Source organism: Halichoerus grypus, chromosome X (genome assembly GCF_964656455.1).
Source record: "Halichoerus grypus chromosome X, mHalGry1.hap1.1, whole genome shotgun sequence".
Lineage (NCBI taxonomy): Eukaryota > Metazoa > Chordata > Mammalia > Carnivora > Phocidae > Halichoerus > Halichoerus grypus.
In genome coordinates this window covers 1,994,159-2,013,626 of record NC_135727.1, presented here as the reverse complement: position 1 = coordinate 2,013,626, position 19,468 = coordinate 1,994,159, and the positions used below count along the sequence as shown (strand labels likewise).

The following is a 19,468-nucleotide window of genomic DNA, read 5'->3' as shown; positions in this document are numbered from 1 at the left end:
GCAGGTCGCTGACACGTCCCCACTCAGTGGGCCCCCTCTGCCACCCCTGGGGCATGGGGGCTGAGCCGAGGGACTGGGTTGCTGCATCCTCTCGTGGGTGTCCCCCTTGGTCCTAGGGCCCCCCGTGGGACCGTGTGCGGGTCCCCCTTGGTGCAGGGACTTAGGGTGGAGGCTGGGTCGCGCCACGTCCCCACCGTGGCCCCCTATGCCAGCCGTGGGGCGGGGGCGGGGGGGGCGGCTGGTCCTGGGGGCCAGGCTCTCCTGGGCCACCGTGGCCGCACCGCCTCCTCCCCGCCGCATACCTTGCCCACAGCCGAGCAGCTGGGAGGCTATTTATAAAGGCGGGTGAGATCAGCGGCCGAGGCTATAAATGCGCGGGCCGCAGCCGGGCCCCACAGGAGCAGCCGCCTGGGGCGCGGGAGCTGCGGGCCGCGCGGCCGGGATGAGCGCCAGCGCGGGTGGCGGCGGCGGCGGGGACAGCGGCAGCAGCAGCAGGTAGGGCTCGGCCTGGGCGCCCGGGTGGGGGGGGTGCCCGGCGCCGCGGCCGCTCACTGCCCGCTCCCCCCCCCCCCCGCAGCTCGCAGGCCTCCTGCGGGCCCGAGTCCTCGGGCTCCGAACTCGCCCCCGCCGCGCCCGCGCCGCGGATGCTGCAGGGGCTGCTGGGCTCCGATGACGAGGAGCAGGAGGACCCCAAGGACTACTGCAAGGGTGAGGCCTGGCCTCAGGCGTGGGCGGCCAGGTGGCGGCCGAGGGACACAGGGGTGGCAGGGGAGGAGGAGGGTGCTGCGGCCGGCCCACGTGGGCCCTGGGGCCGGCGGGGCTGGGCTCTGCGGGGAGGGGGGGGACACCCAGGCAGGCAACACCGCCCACCGCGCCGCTCACCGTGCCCTCTGGGCTCCCTTCGCCAGGCGGCTACTACCCCGTGAAGATCGGCGACCTGTTCAATGGGCGGTACCACGTGGTGCGCAAGCTGGGCTGGGGCCACTTCTCCACCGTCTGGCTCTGCTGGGACATCCAGTAAGTGCCCCCGCCAGCCCCCCACCCAGGGCCCGGGGTCAGCTAGGAGCCTAGCCCTGGGCTTGGGGGGGGCCACCACGACGCCCCCATGGGTCGGGCCGGGCGGCAGCCGATGCAGGCCTTCGTGTTGCAGGCGCAAGCGCTTCGTGGCCCTGAAAGTGGTGAAGAGCGCGGGGCATTACACGGAGACCGCCGTGGATGAGATCAAGCTCCTGAAATGTGTGAGGCGCCTCCCTCCCGGCTCCCGGCTCCCGGGCAGGGCGGGGTTCCCGCAGGGGCGGGCTCCAGCTGGCTGAGCCCCGGAGGACCTGCAGGAGCAGGCCAGGGAGGGGGAGAGGAGGGCCAGAGGTGCCCCGGGGGTGCCGACGGGAGCAGCTGGTGCGGGGCGGGTTGGAGCCCTTCGTGGCCCCTTTGCTCCAGGTCCGAGACAGTGACCCCAGTGACCCCAAGAGAGAGACCATTGTCCAGCTCATCGATGACTTCAGGATCTCAGGGGTGAATGGAGTCCGTATCCTTCCCACGATGAGCCGAGCCATGTGGCAACAGCTGCCGTCCCAGCTGCTAGGGCCTCAGTCTGCTGATCTGCACGACGGGGGCTTACCCTCCCAGGGACACTAGTCTACACACTAGCCCACCGCTTTGGGGGTTTGTGTCTATGTGGCGGGGGGAGGGGGGTGGATGACCAGGCTGACACTGGTTACCCATGGGCATTGCTGGCTTACCCCCCACATGGCAGGGGCCGCCTCTGTGGCGGTGCCCTGTCTCAGGGATAAGCACAGAAGGTCACCATCCCAACTGGCACACGGGAGAGGGACAGGGACACTATAGTGACACCGGAGCCTCGGGTGGGTGGCGCCTGCGCCCCAGCTGTGTGTCTGCTGGCCGCCCTTCACTCCGAGCCCCAGACGTGTGCATGGTGCTGGAGGTCCTGGGCCACCAGCTCCTCAAGTGGATCATCAAGTCCAACTACCAGGGCCTGCCCGTGCCCTGCGTGAAGAGCATCGTGAGGCAGGTGAGCGTCCCGTGCTCTGCGTGAGCAGGGTGGGAGGCAGCCTGCACAGGGCCGCTCGAGTGCAGGGGTGGCTCTCCGCAGGTGCTGCACGGCCTGGACTACCTCCACACCAAGTGCAAGATCATCCACACAGACATCAAGCCCGAGAACATCCTGCTGTGTGTGGGTGACGCCTACATCAGGCGCCTGGCCACCGAGGCCACAGAGTGGCAGCAGTCAGGGGCACCACCCCCATCCCGCTCCACAGGTAGCAAGAGCCTGTGTGGGTCCAGGGTGGGGCCTGTGGGCCTCAGCCCCTGCCTGAGTCTCTGCTCCTTTCTCTCCCCCCAATGCCCCACCTGCCCCCCCAGTCAGCACTGCCCCCCAGGAGGTCTTGGTAAGTTGGGGTGCCCCTCTTTTCCTGGGCCTCATCTCCCCATCTCCTCAGAGCTCCCTCCTCGGCCTCTCTGGTCCCGCCCCCTCCCCACCTCCCTGCCCCCCTGCCTCCCCACCCCCCGGGATGAAGGTGATACACAGGGTGGGTCACATGCCCTAAAATGCCCTTGGTGGCTGCCTCAGTGGAAGGACACTGCATCTAGGGCCAGGAGGGGAGGCCAGCGCCCAGCCAGAGGCAAGCCCATCAGCTCCTCCCCAAACTCGAGCTTTGGGGAGCGTAGCGGGGGAGGGAGGCAGGAGGCAGGTGAAGGGCTAGTGCCAAGGGGTGGGCTGGAGTGGGGGGCACCACGTTTACTCATCCAAAGTAGCCCGGGGTGGGGGGGCAGTGCCTGGGCGGCTCCGTAGGTGGAGCATATGCTTTTGGCTCGGGGCTCGGGTCATGGTCCCAGGGTCCTGGGATCGAGCCCCGCATCGGGCTCCCTGCTCGGCGGGAAGCCTGCTTCTCCCTCTCCCACTCCCCCTGCTTGTGTTCCCTCTCTCGCTGTGTCTCTCTCTGTCAAATAAATAAAATCTTTAAAAAAAAAACAACAAAGTAGCCCTGGGGCCCGTTGGCCTTGGCCCCCGTGAGGCGCGCAGGCCGCAGGTAGAGGCTTGGGCTGGTCAGGGGGTGGGCGACGCGAACCCGGGGCTGACCCTGGCTCTGATGGCAGACCGGTAAGCTGTCGAAAAACAAGAGGAAGAAGATGCGGCGCAAACGGAAGCAACAGAAGCGGCTGCTGGAGGAGCGGCTGCGGGACCTGCAGAGGCTGGAGGCCATGGAGGCGGCGGCCCAGGCCGAGGGTGAGGGGCCGGAGCGCGCGCCCGGCAAGCGCAGGCCACCGGGGCTGACTGCTCACACACCCCCTCTGCCCATCTCCCCAGACGCTGGCTCGAGGCTAGAGGGGGGCAGCGGCTCCACCTCCTCTTCCGGCTGCCACCCCGGGGGGGCCAGGGCCGGCCCCTCCCCCGCCTCCTCCTCCCCGGCGGCCGCGGGCGCGGGCGAGCGCAGCCTCAGCCCAGGCTCCCAGACCTCAGGCTTCTCGGGCTCCCTCTTCTCTCCGGCCTCATGCTCCATCCTCTCAGGCTCCTCCAACCAGCGGGAGACCGGGGGCCTCCTGTCCCCCAGCAGTAAGTCGGGCAGCGCCTGCGGGAGGGCTTGGTGGGAGGGTGGCGGGGAGCTGGCAGACGGGGCTGGGGGGTGGGGCCCGGCCAGCTCAGTCTCTCCCCAACCTCTTCCTTCTCCAGCACCGTTTGGTGCCTCGAACCTCCTGGTGAACCCCCTGGAGCCCCAAAATGCAGACAAGATCAAGATCAAGATCGCAGACCTGGGCAACGCCTGCTGGGTGGTATGAGCTGGCCTGGAGAGCAGAGCTGGGCACCCTGCTGTGAGGGCAGGGCCGCAGGCCCGCTCCGGAGGAGCCCGATGGGGGCCTGCAGTGCCACTCGACCAGACCCCAGGGTCTGCCTCATGACGCAGACCCAGGACTGAGCCCAGACCAGCATCGGTCCCATCCAGTCAGCGGAACTGGACCCCATTGCAAGGGGCGGGGACCACTGGGAAGAGGCCGGTCCCTCTCGGGACCTCTGGGGACCCTGAGGCTCAGAGCGAACCCCACTGAGCTCCTTGGGTACATGGCCCAGAGGAGGTGGGAGATGGTGGGGGCCGGTGGGGGCGGGCCAGCTGTGGCCCCAGCTCCTCCCCAGGGCTCCCCTTGCCTCCAGCACAAGCACTTCACCGAGGACATCCAGACTCGCCAGTACCGGGCCGTGGAAGTGCTGATCGGAGCGGAGTACGGGCCCCCGGCCGACATCTGGAGCACAGCGTGCATGGTACGCCCCAGCTGCTCCAGCCTCGGGCCGGCCCGCCGGCTGGCAGCCTCACCCTCTCCCCCCTTCCAGGCCTTCGAGCTGGCCACCGGCGACTACCTATTCGAGCCTCACTCTGGAGAAGACTACAGTCGCGACGAGGGTAGGGGAAGGCCGGCCCTGGGCTCAGCCTCGGGGCCTCCCGGATGCCCAGCCGCCTCCCAGCCTCCTCTCTGTCCACAGACCACATCGCCCACATTGTGGAGCTTCTGGGAGACATCCCCCCAGCCTTCGCCCTCTCAGGCCGCTATTCCCGAGAGTTCTTCAACCGGAGAGGTAGGGCCGAACAGGCTCAGTTCGCCTGGATGTAGACGGTAGGGCAGGGACCACAGGTTCCAAAGCAGGGGGAGCACTGCCTCCCAGAGCCAGAGGCCTTCCTGGCAGGGCCTAACACACGGCCCGTGACCCGCCCCCAGGAGAGCTGCGGCACATCCACAACCTCAAGCACTGGGGCCTGTACGAGGTGCTCATGGAGAAGTACGAGTGGCCCCTGGAGCAGGCCACGCAGTTCAGCGCCTTCCTGCTGCCCATGATGGAATACATCCCGGAAAAGCGGGCCAGCGCGGCCGACTGCCTCCAGCACCCTTGGCTCAACCCCTAGGCCCCACGGGCACTTTGTGCAGCTTGAGGCCAGCCTGGCTCACCCTCAAGCCCCTCCCAGTGCCTTCAGGGAAAGCGGGACGCCTCCTGCCACCCGGCACGAGCTGCCCTCCTCCCCCCTACTGGGTGCCAGCTTCCTCACAGCCCGTGGCAGGGCAGAGAGATGCTGGAGCCAGGCCCACCGTTTAGAATTCGTTCTGCCCCCAACCCTCACAACATGCCCTGAGTGGGAAGTGTGCGTATTTCTTTTCTTAATAAAGTGTGAACTGAAACGTTGGCATCCTGGAGTGACAGAAGCGCACCGGCCGAGGCCGAGAGCCGGGACAGAAGCTGATTTATTCTGGGGCTGCCCACCCAAACCGGCCGGCGTGTGGGGAGTGGGCAGGGGGAGTGCGCTGAGGCGCTCCCAGGGACGGCCTAGGCCTCCACGGCGCGGCCGTTGATGATGCGGATGTGGCGGATGATGTCCTGGATGGCTTCCGATGTAGTGCCTTGGCCCCCGATGTCTGGGGTGTGCATCTGCGGGACACGCGCCAGCTTGAGCACACGCCAGGGGCCCGCCCGTGGTCTCCCATGGCTCGCGGGGGCCGCAACTGCCGGCAGGAGGGCAGTGCCACCAGCTAAGGCCCAGAAAGCCTGACCCGCCCTGGTCCCACCCTCCGCTTGGGGGCAGCAGGAAGCACCAGGTCACCACCTCCAGCCCCTCAGGTGACACACCGGCTCGACCCCCAATCGGGGAGGGAGTTGGGCGGAAGGCAGGGGAGGGGAGAAGAGGAGCCTCACATTTTCGTTGTCCATGGACGCCAACACGGCCTTCCGGATGGACGTGGCATAGGAATGGAGCCTAAGGAGGGAGAGCAGCTTTCAAGCCCTTGGAGCCTGGGGGCTGGCCGGGGGCTGACAGCTGGGCATCAAGAAGTGGCTTACTTGAGGTGGTCGAGCATCATGCAACTCGCCAGCAGCGTGGCTGTGGGGTTGGCAATGTTCTTATTGGCGATACTCTTGCCCGTGTTCCTTGTAGCCTAGAAGGGACCAGACAAAGGTGGTGGTTTTGAAGGTAAGAACGTAGAGTGTGTGAGTCCACTGGTGTGAAGCACCCAGAACAGGCAAATCCACAGAGACAGAAAGCAGATCAGTGGGTGCCGGGGGCGGGGGCCGGGATTGGGAGTACTTGCTAATGTGGCCGGAGTCCCCTTTCAGGGTGCCAGAAATGCTCTGGAATTTGACAGAAGTGACGGTTACACGATACTGTGCGTGCAGTTAATACCCCTAAATTGCTCACTTTAAGCGGTCTCACCCCGTTACGTAAATTTTGCCTCCCTTTCTTTAAAAAAAAAAAAAGACTTAAAAATAGAAACTAACCAATAGATCAACAAAATGTGGTCTCTCCATATGATGAAATATTATTCAGCCATCAAAAGGAACGAAGCTCTGAGCCGTGCTACAGTGTGGGTAAGCCTTAAAAATACTACGCTGATGGGTGCCTGGGTGGCTCAGTTGGTTGGGCGACTGCCTTCGGCTCGGGTCATGATCCTGGAGTCTCGGGATCGAGTCCCACATCGGGCTCCCTGCTCAGTGGGGAGTCTGCTTCTCCCTCTGACCCTCCCCGCTCTCATGCTCTCTCTCTCATTCTCTCTCTCTAATAAATAAATAAATAAAATCTTTAAAAAAAAAAAAATACTACGCTGGGGTTAAAAAAAACAAAACAAAACTGTGCCAAGGCAAAGAAGCTAATCATAAAAGCCCATGTGGTATAAGACTCCATTTGTAGGGATGCCTGGGTGGCTCAATCCGTTAAGCGTCTAACTCTTAATTTTGGTTCGGGTCATGATCTCAGGATCCTGAGATGGAGCCCCCCCGTTGTGCTCTATGCTCAGCGTGGAGTCTCCCTTTCCCTCTGTGCCCCCCGCAAGCGTGCGCTCACACTCTCTCTCTAAAATAAATAAATAAGGGGCGCCTGGGTGGCTCAGTTGGTTAAGCGTCTGCCTTGGGCTCAGGTCATGATCCCAGGATCCTGGGATCGAGCCCTGCATCGGACTCCCTGCTCAGCAGGAAGCCTGCTTCTCCCTCTCCCACTGCAGCGCCCCCTGCTTGTGTTCCCTCTCTCGCTGTCTCTCTGTCAAATAAGTAAATAAAATCTTTAAAAATAAATAAAATAAAATAAATAAATAAATTCTAAAAAAAAAAGGCAAAAAAAAAACCTCTGTTTACAGAAAATAGAAGAGGCCAATCCACAAGGACAGAAAGCAGATGAGTGGTGGCCAGGGGCTGGGAGGAGGGGCACGGGAGTGACAACTAACAAGTACAGGGTTTTCTTTTTGGGGGGATGATAACATTCTGGAATGAGATAGTGGTGATGGTTGTACAACTCTGAATAACCTAAAAGCACTGGATCCTTACACTTTCAGTGAACTGGATGATACGCGAGCGATATGGCACAAAGGGTCCAGGAGCCCGGGCGCCACTCACCGTCTCGAACACAGCGTACACGTGGCCGTAGTTGGCCCCAGCGACGAGGCCAGGGCCCCCGACCAGTCCCGCGCAGACATTGTTGACAATGTTACCATAGAGATTGGGCATCACCATGACATCGAACTGCTGGGGCCGGGACACCAGCTGCAGGACAAGGAGACAGACAGGAGCTTGAGCACGGGCAGCCCACGGTGACCGAGGCAGGCGGCCGGGGAGCCCAGCAGGCTAACTACCTGCATGGTGGTGTTGTCCACGATCATATTCTCAAAGGTGATCTGGGGGTAGCGGGCCGCAACTTCCTTGCAGCACTGGAGGAACAGCCCATCGCCCAGTTTCCTAGGAGGGGGCATAAGACACCAGCTTGGCCACTGTTAGTAGTCCCCTGGAGGGATGGGGCGTGCAGATGGCCACAGAAGCGGGGCTGTAACCTCTACCCAGTCCCCTGTCTGTAGGACAGGCATAACCCCACTCTCCCTCCCCGAAGTGTGCACTGTGGTAAACCCGCATCTAGGGAATAGGCAAGAGGGCAGAGCCCTGAGCACGGCCCCTTAGTGGGCGGCCGGCGTTCTGGGCCCCAAGTCCCTGAGAGCAGGCCCAAGGAGGGTGTGCAATTCAGCGGTTTCACAACTGCTTGCAGAACGGGCAGGAGCACAGCAGGGGTGGGGCATACATGATGTTGGCCTTGTGTACGGCTGTCACTTTCTTGCGCCCACTCTCCTGGGCCAGTTTGAAGGCATATTCAGCAATGCGCAGGGACTTGGCCTTGGTGATGATCTTCAGGCTCTCCACCACTCCAGCCACACTCTGGGACAGGGACAGAGAGAAGAGACCCTCTGGCACAGGTTTCTCTTTGGGTCTGGCCTTCCTTACTGTAGACCCTAGCCAGGCTCATCCCCAGCCCCCACGACCCAAGGGGATAAGGGGACAGCCCAGGCCTCACCCACCTCATGTTCTAAGCTGCTGTACTCGCCCTCTGTGTTTTCCCGGACAATGAGGATATCTATGTCCCTGTGCCGGGTCACCACTCCTGGCAGGCTCTTACAGTGGATGACATTGGCATAGAGGTCCAGGCTGGTGCTGGGGACACAGAGAAAAGAAAAGCTGGCCAATGCCACAACTATCTGCTGGCACGCTCCACCCGCACTGAGCCCCGACCCCGCGCACCGGGTTCTCACCGAAGGATGTTGTTTCGGGATTTGTGGGATGGTGGCAGGTTATGGTTTGTTTCAATGTTGCCTGCCAAGACAGAAAGAAGACAGGCTGGAGAGGGGGCCCCCAGGCTCAGCCACGCCACCATACTCCCCTTCCTGAGCAAGGGAACGCGTGCCAAAGGCAGCTCCAACCCAGGCAGAAGATGGCTTTCACCAGCAGGAAGACTTCACAGAACGCCCGAGTGTAACATCCACCGTAAGCCCTGTGAGGACGGAGGGCGGGGCACTTGACAAATACTGACGGACTGAATGAATGAACAAATGAATGGACAAGGGTTGGCAGCTAGCCAAGAGATCTTGCCAGACCCTGGGCAGGAAATGGCAAGATCAGGGTCTGGCTGGATAGAAAGTGACCACTCCTGCTTACTAACAGGCTGGCTAGCCAGGCTGGCGCCAGCAATGTGACCTTGGCCAGCGTCACTGTTAGGCCCCATGTCGAGGTGCCACCTGAGCCCCAGCTCAGGGGCAGGTGGGGGCTGTCTGGGAAACACTAGAGCTTGGCCTGGGCTGCACCCAGGGCAAAAAGAACAGGAGCAGCAGGGGGCCAGCAGTCGCCGGGAAAAGGCGGTCCGTCAGAGGGTGCCAAGTAGAGCAGGCTTTTCTCAGGGCCCCCTGGGGCCATCACCCCCTCCGAGTCACACCCTGCCTACATTGCCTTTGCCCAGTGTCTTAGGCACCTTGCAGTTGCCACGTCAGCCCCTCCTCCGGACTGCCAGGGCCTGGGGCTCAAGCTGGATTCAGCTTTGCTCACACAGAGCAGGTGATGGGCTCTAGTTTACAAAATGAGTAATACAAAGAGTTTAAGAATGCGTACCAAACCACGGCAAACTCAGGAAGGGCTAAAATTCCTGTCTGCGACACCCACAGTTGTGCTGGCTGGAGCCGAGGCAGCGGGTGGAGAGCAAAAACTGCATCTCTGTGACATCTGGTTTATGAAAAAGGTTCTGAGGGTCACAGCTGACCCCAGCAGACGGGCTGCCCCAGGGGAGAAGGGAGTGGGAGGAAGCCCTTTACTGAACAGGCTCCCACAGAGTCTACTGCCACCAAGATCCCAAAATCGCAGCGCGGACAGGACCCCAGAAGCTTCTGTTCACTCTCCAAGCACAAGGGTCCTCCCTAGCCAGAAAAGCCCTGAAGTCACAGTTGGACGGCCCCAGGGACAAGCATCAGCTTGGAAGTGAGAGGAATCGTGCATGGTGTCCCATCCTGGCCCCCCGAACTCACCCTTCAGGGCCACACGGTTCCGACGGATGGCCATGATGGCGTTGCGGATGTCCTCTTCATCAGCGTTGGAGCTCACGTGTACCTCTTCAAAGTCCACCGGCACACATGCGTGCCTGGGGCAGAACTGGGTCAAGGTGGCTGGCCCCAGGCGCCCCCCCTGCGTCCTCTAGGAAGCCTGCCTGGACCGCTGGGTGCAGAGGCCTCTCCACTGCCGCCCACCCTGACCCGGCTCTGGCTGAGAGGAGACTGGGCCCGCCTGCGCCAACTCATGGAGAGACGCCTGAACTCTACAACCGTTAGCAGGACTGGTGGCACCTTCCCCAGGCCCAGGCCAGCCTGACAGGGTCACAGGCACAGGGACGAGAAGCCTGGGCGCATGGCTCTCCTGCCACTGGCTCACTGGGTGCTCAGGCGAAGCCCCAGCCAGTGGGCTCCTGGGCTCACTGCCCCTCTCGGCACAGTTCTCAAGCCATCCCCCCCAGGTGGGCCTGGGGTACAACCTCCCCTAGGGGTGCAGGAGGCGGGCCCAGGGGCTGTGTACCTGAACACAGACTTGACATGCAACATGAGCTCTGGCCCGATGCCATCCCCCGGGATCATGGTCACTGTGTGCCGCCCACCATACTTAGCCGACGGAGGCTGGAAGGAGGGGAGGGTGAAAGTGGGCCCAATGGGCCAGCCAATCATGAGGTGCCAGCTCGGGGTATCTTACCCCACCTGCCCCACCCCACCCCAGACAGGGCTGCTCATGGGGGCTCCTTGTTCAGAAGGGCAGCAGCAGAAGCAGTCCCCACCCCCGCCTGGACTTGGGTCAATCCCAAAGCAACTAAAAGCCCCAAAACTTACCAGGCAGATGAGAAAAATACTTACAATTGTTTGTTGCTAGAGGGGGAACAGGAAGGAAGAAGACACCAATCAGCCAAGGTTGGAAGAACAAGGTTGTGCCCAGGGAACGGGGCCTTTTCCCCAGGGATACTGTGTAGTACAGTTCGGGTAAGGAGGAGGGGTGGGCTACCTCTGGAGACCATGCCTCAGAGGGAAGGACGTGGAGGGCCAGGGAACGAAGGCACAGCACACACATACACGCCTCTACGCACACACCTGCTCACACATACATGTGCACAGACGGGGCATACGTGCGTAAACATGTACACACACGTGCGAGCACACACACACATGCACGCAACACTCTGGCAGGAACTTACTGAGACGCTCCTCCGGGGGGCCTCACGGGCACTGAGAACCTGGCAAAGAGAACCCAGATGCCAGCAGTTGTTGTCCAGCCCGGAAAGCCAATTTGGCAAAGGCCAGTTGAAGTCTTGGCAGGGGAGAGGGACCATCCCCACCATCCCCAGACAGGTGCCACGCGTCATCCCCTCACCTCCACCATACCCCACCATCCAGAGCCTCCATCCCCTGAGGAGCAGCGGGTCAAAGCACCACGGAGGGGCGCCACCGGCCAAGGCACCATGGAGGGGCGCCGCGACCCTTTATGCTGCCTTCAGCCCCGCAGTCAGTGGTGGAAGAAATGTTTGTCTCCCTCCCCCTCCTTTGTTGTTTGATTCTTTTTCACCCAATTATTCCTGCTCAGTGACGTTTGTTGTCTATAACACGGAGAAGTTGGCACAGTAAACGTGGCACAATTGGGAAATCATTATAACCAACCACAGGGCCATCAATACAATCATTTTACCATTTTTAAAATCTTTTCTTCCTTATTGCAAAAGCAGCATACCGTCCTGACACAGAGATCAGGAGGAAAAGAGAGCACCCAGCCCCCTGTCCACCCAGAGACAATCACTGTTGGCACTGCAGGGAACAGCCCTCCAGAATCACAAGTCCAGAGCAAACGTGGCACGGAAAACCCAACCATTTTTACAAGAATAACAGACTCCTGGGGCACCTGGGTGGCTCGGTTGGTTAAGCAACTGCCTTCGGCTCAGGTCATGATCCCAGGCTCCTGGGATAGGGCCCCACATCGAGCTCCCTGCTCAGTGGGGAGTCTGCTTCTTCCTCTCCCACTCCCCCTGCTTGCACGTGCGCGCGCTCTGTCAAACAAATAAATAAAGTCTTAAAAAAAAAAAATAGAATAACAGACTCCAATCTCTTAGAAGGCTTTCATAAAGGATTGCAAAACTGCTTCGTGGCCTACATAGGAGATGAGTGTCCCCAACCCCCTAACTCAGAAACAGCCACGTTTGGCCACACCAAAGCCATGTCTGACAGCTTCGGAGTAAAAGCCATCCGAGCCAAAGGGGACAGGTGTTGAGAAGTGATCCATCTAGAGTCCCCACATTATCCTGGAGGTAGAAGCTTGTGTCCCAGGCCCCACTGTAGTGGGGCTACGGGTCCTTACACTTTCCTCCCTGCTACGCCCCACCTGGGAACACATCCAGGTGTCCCTCAATCCAAAGAGGAAGGGACAGAACCAAGGTCCTTTTCGTCACTTGGAGGTGCCCTGCCACTTGCCTACTGGGACAGCAGCAGAGTGTTCCAGGCAATAGCATAGTCACTGTGGCCATTCTGCAAAGAGCCATGCCTTCCTGCTAGAAATCTAGAAAGCTCAGGCAGAGACTGACCACCTCCTGGCGTCTCCCTGGCTGGTATTCATGAGGCACCCACCTGCACCAGCTCGGGCAGCACTGGTGTGCCGGTCACCCGCCCCACCCAAGCCAGGGGCCAGAAAGGGAGGGACTACTAGGACAAAAGGCTCCAGGTATCAGCTCATCCGATGTGGTCCCTGGATCTGCAGCGACAGGCACACTTGGCGGCTTTCCTATTTTTCTTTCCAGCACTTGTCAGTATCTGGATTCATCTTATTTGTAGGCTCTTGATAGGACTTGTGGAAGGAGGCTTCTTCCAGGAAGCCTTCCCTGATGCCTTAAGGCTGTGGAACTGTAGGTCCCCCTGGGTTCCCAAAGCCCTACCTACTCCCTCCCCCACCAACCACAATCTCCCTAGGCTGTCCCTAGCAACTGCCTTGCTCCCTCCCCAACTCCTAAACTCCTAAGAGTGGAAGCCATGTCTGACCAGCTCCTTACTGTCATCCCAAGACCTAGCAGAATGCCTGGTCCAGAGCTTGGACATAAGAAACACTTCCCAAATTAATGAGCACATCAGAAAATGGAAGAAGGGATGGTGGGTTTGGGGGCCAAGGAGGCCTCGGTCCAAATCCACCATCCACTATTTTTGGTAACAAACAGCTTAACCTTGCTGAGCTTCCTGTCCTCACCTGAAACCCACAGAATAGAGATGCCCACTTTCTGTGGCTGCTGGGAGGATGCAGCAAGCCATTTGGTCCCCAACAGGGCACACCCACCTCTTCACCCCACCAGCTCCTTAGGCCGGTGTTCGGCACTGGGTAGACCCCTATGGCTCCCAGCAGTAATTCCTCCTGGGAGTCCACTGGCATTAGGCAAGTAACTCAGCCATGGTGGTGAGCCACCACCCGCACCCAGCTCTGTATCTGGGCAACCGCCCCCACCCCCCTCCCTTGGATCACATCACCACCTGAGCTGAACCCTTCCTTCACCTGGTCCCCATACTAGAGGTTTCTTCAGGCTTTAGCCAAAGACCCAGAGAGCTCTCAAGACAGACTTACTTCCCTACCTTGCTCTGGACAGATACAGGCACGTTCTTCCTTCAGGGGGCTACACGGGTTCTGCCTCACACCCATGCTGCCCTGTGAAGCCACCCATCAAAGAAGCCCAGTTTAAGGCAGGATGGGATACATGCACAGGCCTACTGCTCATTCATTAAGCAGGAGGATGGATTGTCAGTCATCCTTTGATAGCGCCACAGAAAGAGAGGAGTCCAGGGTGGTATGTGTTCCTGCCAAAGGATTCCCACACTCCAAATCTTAGTGAGACTTCTTTCTTCGGCATGTTCTGTTAGATCAAGTACCAATGGTGGCTGCATATTTTCCCACAAGACCCCAAATGGTGGGACCAAAGACCTGGGGTTCATCTCTAAAGCTTCCCATACCCAGGACAACCAGTCTCAGGGCAAGGCACTGCCCAGCTACCAAGTGTCCCCTGCCCCCACCCCCAACATGGACACAAGCACACACAGGAGAGGTCAGGGAGGAGACAAATGTCTTCACCAAGACCCCATGGGAGCCTAGCTGCCAGAACCGCCAGGCCTCTGGAAAGCCCCTCATCAGCAAGTTTGGAGAAATCAGAATTTCATAAAGTATAAGCTGCCACAGGGTTGCCTTCCTGAGGGGTCAGAAGGCAGAAGCATATCAGATGCATCCACAAGGAGTGTCAGCAAACTCACAGGATTCTGGAAGGTCAGGGTTGGCTAGATCCTTTGAGACAGAGGGGAAACTGGAGCCCAGAGACAGGAGGGTGGCCATACTGTGGATCAGTGGGGGCAACTAGGCCTGGAGGTCATACCTCTTGACCCTAGAGCCAGTGCCGGCTCTCTGATGCTTCGGAAGGCTTCCGATCCACCCAGGGACTAAATTATCCTTGCCTAAGTGTGTAAAGAAAGAGGAATGAGACCTGAATAAACAAGATCCTAAACGGAGAACTGAGGAAGCAAAGCCCCCACGGCCTCCCACCTCATCAGTCTCAGAAAATCTAGCTCCCTCCCATTCCAGAAGGCTGCGGGGAAAAGACATCTGGGGCTATAAAAATGTCCGGGGGTGGGGTGTGGTATCGGGGGTGCTGGCAAAATCTGGTTCTCCAACTCCACTGGGACAAGTGACAAGGCGGTCCGCAACAAAAAAAACCCGAGGACGAACTGGGGCTGGGGACCGGATTCCTAAGGCGGCAAGAACGACGGGGGCCGGGACACGTGACCGCCTCAGGAGGGCTCCCACCATGACACTAGGGAGGTGACACTCGGCCCGCTGCTGCCCACTCTCCCCGCTTGTCCGGAGCTCCCCCCGCCCGCCCAAGATGCAGACCCTTGGGGAAGCCGGACAAGGGCCAACTTCACCCAAGCCCCTCACTGACAGCGGAGAAAACAGCCAATCACCTCCGGCGCGTAGCCCTCTCCCCGCCCCTCGCGCGGCCCACAGCCAATCGGGCTCCAAAACAAGCTGCAAGCCAGCGGTCTCCGGACCCGCCCAGCAAGCGCTGCGGCTGTCCCCGCGGACCGCTGCCCCTCTCACCTCCCATGGGCGGCAAAGGAGGGCCGGTCTGAGCACCGCCTTCGCAGCGCCGCCGACGACCGCTGCCACCTTCAGCGCCATGACGGAAAGTGAGAGCAGCCGCTCGTTCAGACACGCAGACACCCCTCTCGCGAGAGTTAGGATGGGTGCGACGTGCCGGAAGTGGGCACGGACCCAGCAGTGCGCACGCGCAGGGCCGCGCCGGTTCCCACGCCCCTTTCCGGCGCCGAGAGCGCCGCCGCCGCCGCCGGCGCCATCTTGATGGGGCGGCCACCTGGGCCTCTGGTCAGGGGAGGGGACACGTCAGTGCCGCCAGCGACGTCACAGGCCCGCCCGGCCCGCCGGCGCCTGATTGGCTGCCACTGCTGCTTACGCGACGCGCTTCCTCGTCTGCCCCTCGTGCTCAGGGGAGTCGCTCTCTTTTTCTCTCGGCAGAGAAGAGGCGATGGCGGCGCTGGCATCTCTCGGCGTCCTGGCGCTACTCCTGCTGTCCGGCCTCTCCTGCTGCTCAGGTAGCGGCCTGGCCGGAGCTCCTTTCTGGCGAGCCTCTCTCCCACGACTGGTGGTGCGTGGGGGGAGGAGGGGTGCGGGCGAAGCAGGGTTCTGGGCCTTCTTCCTCCGAGAGGCAGGTGGCCTCGGGGCGCGGCGACCGAGGCCACCACGCGCTCTTGCACCACACACGTTTACCCAGCAGCCAGGCTTCTGGAAGAAACAGCCAAAGCTCCCCCCCCCCCCCCCGTCTGCTCCCGCGAGGAAGAGTCCCAGAGCCTGCCCCGTGCGCCCGCTTCCCAGCTCCAGCAGGGAAAGTGACACACGTCCCTGCTCCCCTTCCGGAGCTCCCAGTCTCGGAGCGGGGGTCGGACAAGAGCAAAACTCTGCAGCGCAGGGCGACCGGAGTGAGAAAGTAGGCTGGTGGGAGAGGAGCCACCCGACCCGGTGAGGTGGGGCCAGGCCTCCCCAGGCAGGGAGCTGTAAGTGAGGAGAGGAAGCAGAGATGTGCCAGGCAGAGGGACCATGAGCGCGGGCCAGTTAGATAGGAGCAGCAGAAGAGGGAAGAAAAGGTAGAAGGGGTTGGGAGGGGCGGAGGGCTCGGGTGCCAGGCCGGACTGTTGACTTTTCACCTAAGGCCCTGGGGTATTCTTAAGGGGCTTTTCAGCAGAGCCGAGCCACAGTCAGATCAGTGAGCATTCTTGAGAGATTCTTAACACCTGGTGGCAGGGTTGAGCTCAAACTGGAGTCCAGAAGTGTGTTTAGGTGAAGCTCCTTGCCAGAACCAGCGCTAAGCTTGGGGAGCCTAGACTGGGTCCGGGATGCCTTCTACACATTCACTTTACCTGCCCTGCTCGGGTCAGAGCCTTTGGTGCCTGGAGTGTTTCATCAGCCTAACTGCCTTTCCTGCCTGCACCCTCCTCACCTGCTCCTTGGGAATTACCCATGGTGTAGCCAGTGATGTCTGGAAAGGACAAACCTGGCTGTAAAACCCTTTGGTGCTCCACAGGGTCCATAGGAAAACGGCCAGGCTTAGTGGGACACAGACGTGGCTCCTGAGAACCACCCCCCACTGATGTTCCTAGGCATCTTCCTCCTGCTGCTCAGACCCAAAGCTCTGTCTCAGTCTAATGCGTGGCTGTGCCAGCTCACATCCGGAGAGCAGCTGGCTGAGAACTTCCCCGCTGCTAGCATCTGCTTGGCACCCTGTGATTTAGGCAGTGCGTTCCGTAGAACCTGTAGGAGTTAGGCCTCTAGCAGCATGGCGGTGGCAGAGGCACGGCGTCCTTCTCTCCAGGCAGCCCTGTTAAAGGGGACAAGCTGTGCCCATTTCCTTCCCTTGGGCAATGCTGGGTCCAGTCTTGGCCTTCTATCCACTGTGGCTGGAGGCAGAGACCCCTTCATCTCAAGTAAACTGTCCAGGGCCATGCATGTTTCTGAATAGAAGTCCGTCTGCCCCCTGGGCTTCCGGGGTGCTCCAAGGCAGGCTGGAGCCCCAAATCACTGCGTGGCTTCCCTGTCCACAGGTGCAGGCACAGGTACCAGTTGTGCAGTGAATCCATCTAGCTGCTGCCGTTTCCCCCAATAAACACACACTTTTTGTATCTCTCTTCCTCCCTCTCTCTCCCCTGCTCATCTTTTGCCCTCACATTTAGGTTCCACCTATACAAAGCCTTTCTATCCATCCCACATCCCCAGCCTGCCTTCAGGGCCATCCCACCCTATCCGCCCCCCTTACTGCTGCATTTCCGACTAAGCATTTTTATCTGTCTCCCACAGCCCACCAGACAGGTTGCAAAGGGCTCTGTGTGTCAGCTGACAAGGTCTGGGAAGTGGGTCTGGGTGGTCCCTTCTGCCCCCTAGCCCAGCACATACAAGTTGGGCTTTACGTAGACGTCTACCTCCTCCCCACAGCAGAAGCCTGCGTGGAGCCCCAGATCACCCCTTCCTACTACACCACCTCGGATGCCGTCATTTCCACTGAGACTGTTTTCATCGTGGAGATCTCCCTGACGTGCAAGAACAGGGTCCAGGTGAGGCAGTGGGGGTTCAGCCAGCAGGTGCTGGGGCAAGAGGCAGGCAGTGAGCCTGGGACCTGGGGCATCAGTTCCTCACTGGCAGTTGATGGGGTCAGACCCATGTACCCATGCAGACAGGGAGAATGAGGATCTTGACTTACAGGTATAGGAGAGAGAGGTCAGGGTACAGCTAGGCCAGACTGTTTAAAGCAGGTGTTAAAAGAACATTTTCCTAATCTGCTCTGCCTAGGTGCGAAAACGTAGGTAGACGTCTTGCTGTGCCTGATGAGAGCATACGCCGAAGTGAGAAACCGCAGGAGTTTAGCCCCCAGGCTCCTGTACCCCTTTTCTCGTTGCTCTCTGCCAAGGCGTGGCCCTTCTGGTCCGGGTACAACATTCCTTGGGTGGCTCCCTGGGCACCCCCTGACCCCAACACCCGCTTCCAGACTCAGAGGCATTACGAGTACACTTTAGCCATCCTGCCTCTGTTCACAGTTAACAGGCTTGCTGTAGGTTAGGGAGGCTAGGCCACAGCGGGTATGTGCCCCCCCGCAGGGGAGACCTGCAGAGAGGCAGTAACAGCATCGGTGGGTGTTGGCTTCCTGGCACGGCCCTGGGTTGTGGCAGGCTACCTCCGTGGATCTCCCGTGGTGCTCCCTGCCCATAGGCCATGGGGGCTGCTGTGGGCAGCACAGTGGGGCTTCTGCTGAGCGCCAGAGAGGGGAGAAGGTGACTCTCTCTGTTCCCTCTCCCAGAACATGGCTCTTTATGCTGATGTCAGTGGAAAACAATTTCCCGTCACCCGGGGCCAGGATGTGGGGCGTTATCAGGTAAGGGATGCTATAGTTGTCATTTTGAGGGGAGGCCGCCTGCTCCCTGGCATGACTTGGAAGCCCTAGGGGCGGCCCAGTGGAGGAGGACTGAGGTTCTGTGACGCAGGCGGCTGGTGGCGGTACTGTCCACTGCACCCACCGCTGCCGAACATCCCCAACCCAGGTATCCTGGAGCCTAGACCACAAGAGCGCCCACGCAGGTACCTACGAGGTCAGATTCTTCGATGAGGAGTCCTACAGCCTCCTGAGGAAGGTGAGGGTCCGTCACCTGGAGCCCCTCCCAGGCCTCCAGGAGGGAGAGCACCCCCCACTTCCACAGCCGTCTCCACCCTGCAGCCCCTTCTCACCGAAGCTCCAGGCCAGTAGGGGCCTCGCTTTCGCAGAGCAGAACGGCCGGGTGGGCACCTTCCTGACCACTCGCCCCACCTGTCACTACACCTCCCATGCTCCTCTCTTGCCCGGTTCTCCTCTCTTCCATGACTCGGGCCAACGTTACTGCCTGTCCAACCCCTCCCCACCCCACCTGGCAGCACCCCTGACCCCAGCATCTCCCTTGCAGGCTCAGAGAAATAACGAGGACATTTCCGTCATCCCGCCCCTATTCACAGTCAGTGTGGACCATCGGGTGAGTGGGCTGCAGAGGCTGCCTGTGTCTGGGAGAGCAGGGAGCACACAGCAAGCCTCGCCCTTCTTGAGCCTTCGTGCCCTAGGGGGAGAGTGACTGGGGCTGGCTGGCTCCCCGCCCAGCTCTCCCCTGAGCTGGCTTTGGTCTCCTTTCTTGCAGGGCACCTGGAACGGGCCCTGGGTCTCTACCGAGGTGTTGGCTGCAGCCATCGGCCTAGTGATCTACTACCTGGCCTTCAGCGCCAAGAGTCACATCCAGGCCTGAAGGTGGCACCCCTGGGCTATTGCTACTTTCAATAAACAGTTGCTGGCTCTAACCAGTATTCAGGACAGGGGGTCCTAACTCACGTTGTCGTGCCTTCTACACATGGGCAGAGCCGGGCAGCGGGCGCCCGTATTCACCTGGACAGCGCAGGCACTGAGTGCGGACGGGGCTGGAGCTCCTGAGCCTCGTGTGTTCGCTCCGCACTCTGCCATCGCGGGCTCTCCTTCCTTGGCCTCCAGCTCAGCCTTCCCTGCCCGCCGCCCCCTGTGTCTGCCTCCTGTCTCTCCCGGCTGCTTGCGCGGAT

General features: G+C 60.6%; 3 protein-coding genes across 6 annotated transcripts; 2 read left to right on the top strand and 1 right to left on the bottom strand.

The window, feature by feature from the left end:
* The first annotated feature begins 358 nt into the window (after positions 1–358).
* SRPK3 (SRSF protein kinase 3) lies at positions 359–5,185 on the top strand. Of its 2 annotated transcripts, XM_036120466.2 has the most exons (15): positions 359–495; positions 578–708; positions 909–1,017; positions 1,151–1,238; positions 1,438–1,525; positions 1,923–2,029; positions 2,111–2,276; positions 2,380–2,405; positions 3,115–3,244; positions 3,326–3,571; positions 3,689–3,789; positions 4,166–4,273; positions 4,343–4,412; positions 4,493–4,585; positions 4,726–5,185. In XM_036120466.2, the coding sequence occupies exons 1-15, from the start codon at positions 371–373 to the stop codon at positions 4,908–4,910; spliced, it is 1,773 nt and encodes a 590-aa protein (XP_035976359.2). In that variant the 5' UTR covers positions 359–370; the 3' UTR covers positions 4,911–5,185. The 2 variants fall into 2 exon arrangements, with proteins under 2 accessions (XP_035976359.2, XP_035976358.2); XM_036120465.2 differs by having other exon boundaries at positions 4,343–4,585.
* Positions 5,186–5,226: 41 nt separating this feature from the next.
* On the bottom strand, positions 5,227–15,091 carry IDH3G (isocitrate dehydrogenase (NAD(+)) 3 non-catalytic subunit gamma). Its single transcript, XM_078064239.1, has 13 exons — positions 14,936–15,091; positions 11,004–11,060; positions 10,687–10,698; positions 10,358–10,455; positions 9,817–9,929; positions 8,557–8,617; positions 8,326–8,458; positions 8,052–8,185; positions 7,615–7,717; positions 7,379–7,525; positions 5,837–5,931; positions 5,693–5,753; positions 5,227–5,428 (listed from the first exon to the last, which is right to left on the bottom strand). Exons 1-13 carry the CDS (start codon positions 15,014–15,016, stop codon positions 5,327–5,329), a joined length of 1,197 nt encoding a protein of 398 aa, XP_077920365.1. The 5' UTR covers positions 15,017–15,091; the 3' UTR covers positions 5,227–5,326.
* Positions 15,015–19,229, top strand: SSR4 (signal sequence receptor subunit 4). Of its 3 annotated transcripts, XM_078064238.1 has the most exons (7): positions 15,015–15,097; positions 15,371–15,447; positions 17,339–17,457; positions 18,198–18,272; positions 18,439–18,528; positions 18,835–18,900; positions 19,060–19,229. In XM_078064238.1, the coding sequence occupies exons 1-7, from the start codon at positions 15,015–15,017 to the stop codon at positions 19,162–19,164; spliced, it is 615 nt and encodes a 204-aa protein (XP_077920364.1). In that variant the 3' UTR covers positions 19,165–19,229. The 3 variants fall into 3 exon arrangements, with proteins under 3 accessions (XP_077920364.1, XP_035976372.1, XP_035976371.1); XM_036120479.2 differs by lacking the exon at positions 15,015–15,097 and having other exon boundaries at positions 15,204–15,447; positions 17,342–17,457; XM_036120478.2 differs by lacking the exon at positions 15,015–15,097 and having other exon boundaries at positions 15,211–15,447.
* The last annotated feature ends 239 nt before the right edge of the window (positions 19,230–19,468 follow it).

What these genes read in the sequence shown, in the direction of transcription:
- IDH3G (XM_078064239.1), bottom strand. Translation starts at nt 15,016, where the DNA reads ATGGCGCTGAAGGTGGCAGCGGTCGTCGGCGGCGCTGCGAAGGCGGTG. An exon ending in GAACCGTGTGGCCCTGAAGG is followed by an intron (nt 8,618 to 9,816) that starts GTGAGTTCGGGG and finishes CTGTCTTGGCAG; the next exon opens with GCAACATTGAAACAAACCAT. An exon ending in CGTCCATGGACAACGAAAAT is followed by an intron (nt 5,429 to 5,692) that starts GTGAGGCTCCTC and finishes CGTGTCCCGCAG; the next exon opens with ATGCACACCCCAGACATCGG.
- SSR4 (XM_078064238.1), top strand. Translation starts at nt 15,015, where the DNA reads ATGACGGAAAGTGAGAGCAGCCGCTCGTTCAGACACGCAGACACCCCT. An exon ending in ATGGGTGCGACGTGCCGGAA is followed by an intron (nt 15,098 to 15,370) that starts GTGGGCACGGAC and finishes TTCTCTCGGCAG; the next exon opens with AGAAGAGGCGATGGCGGCGC. An exon ending in AGGATGTGGGGCGTTATCAG is followed by an intron (nt 18,273 to 18,438) that starts GTAAGGGATGCT and finishes TCCCCAACCCAG; the next exon opens with GTATCCTGGAGCCTAGACCA.
- SRPK3 (XM_036120465.2), top strand. Translation starts at nt 371, where the DNA reads ATGCGCGGGCCGCAGCCGGGCCCCACAGGAGCAGCCGCCTGGGGCGCG. An exon ending in AGATCAAGCTCCTGAAATGT is followed by an intron (nt 1,239 to 1,437) that starts GTGAGGCGCCTC and finishes CCTTTGCTCCAG; the next exon opens with GTCCGAGACAGTGACCCCAG. An exon ending in ACCCCCATCCCGCTCCACAG is followed by an intron (nt 2,277 to 2,379) that starts GTAGCAAGAGCC and finishes CTGCCCCCCCAG; the next exon opens with TCAGCACTGCCCCCCAGGAG.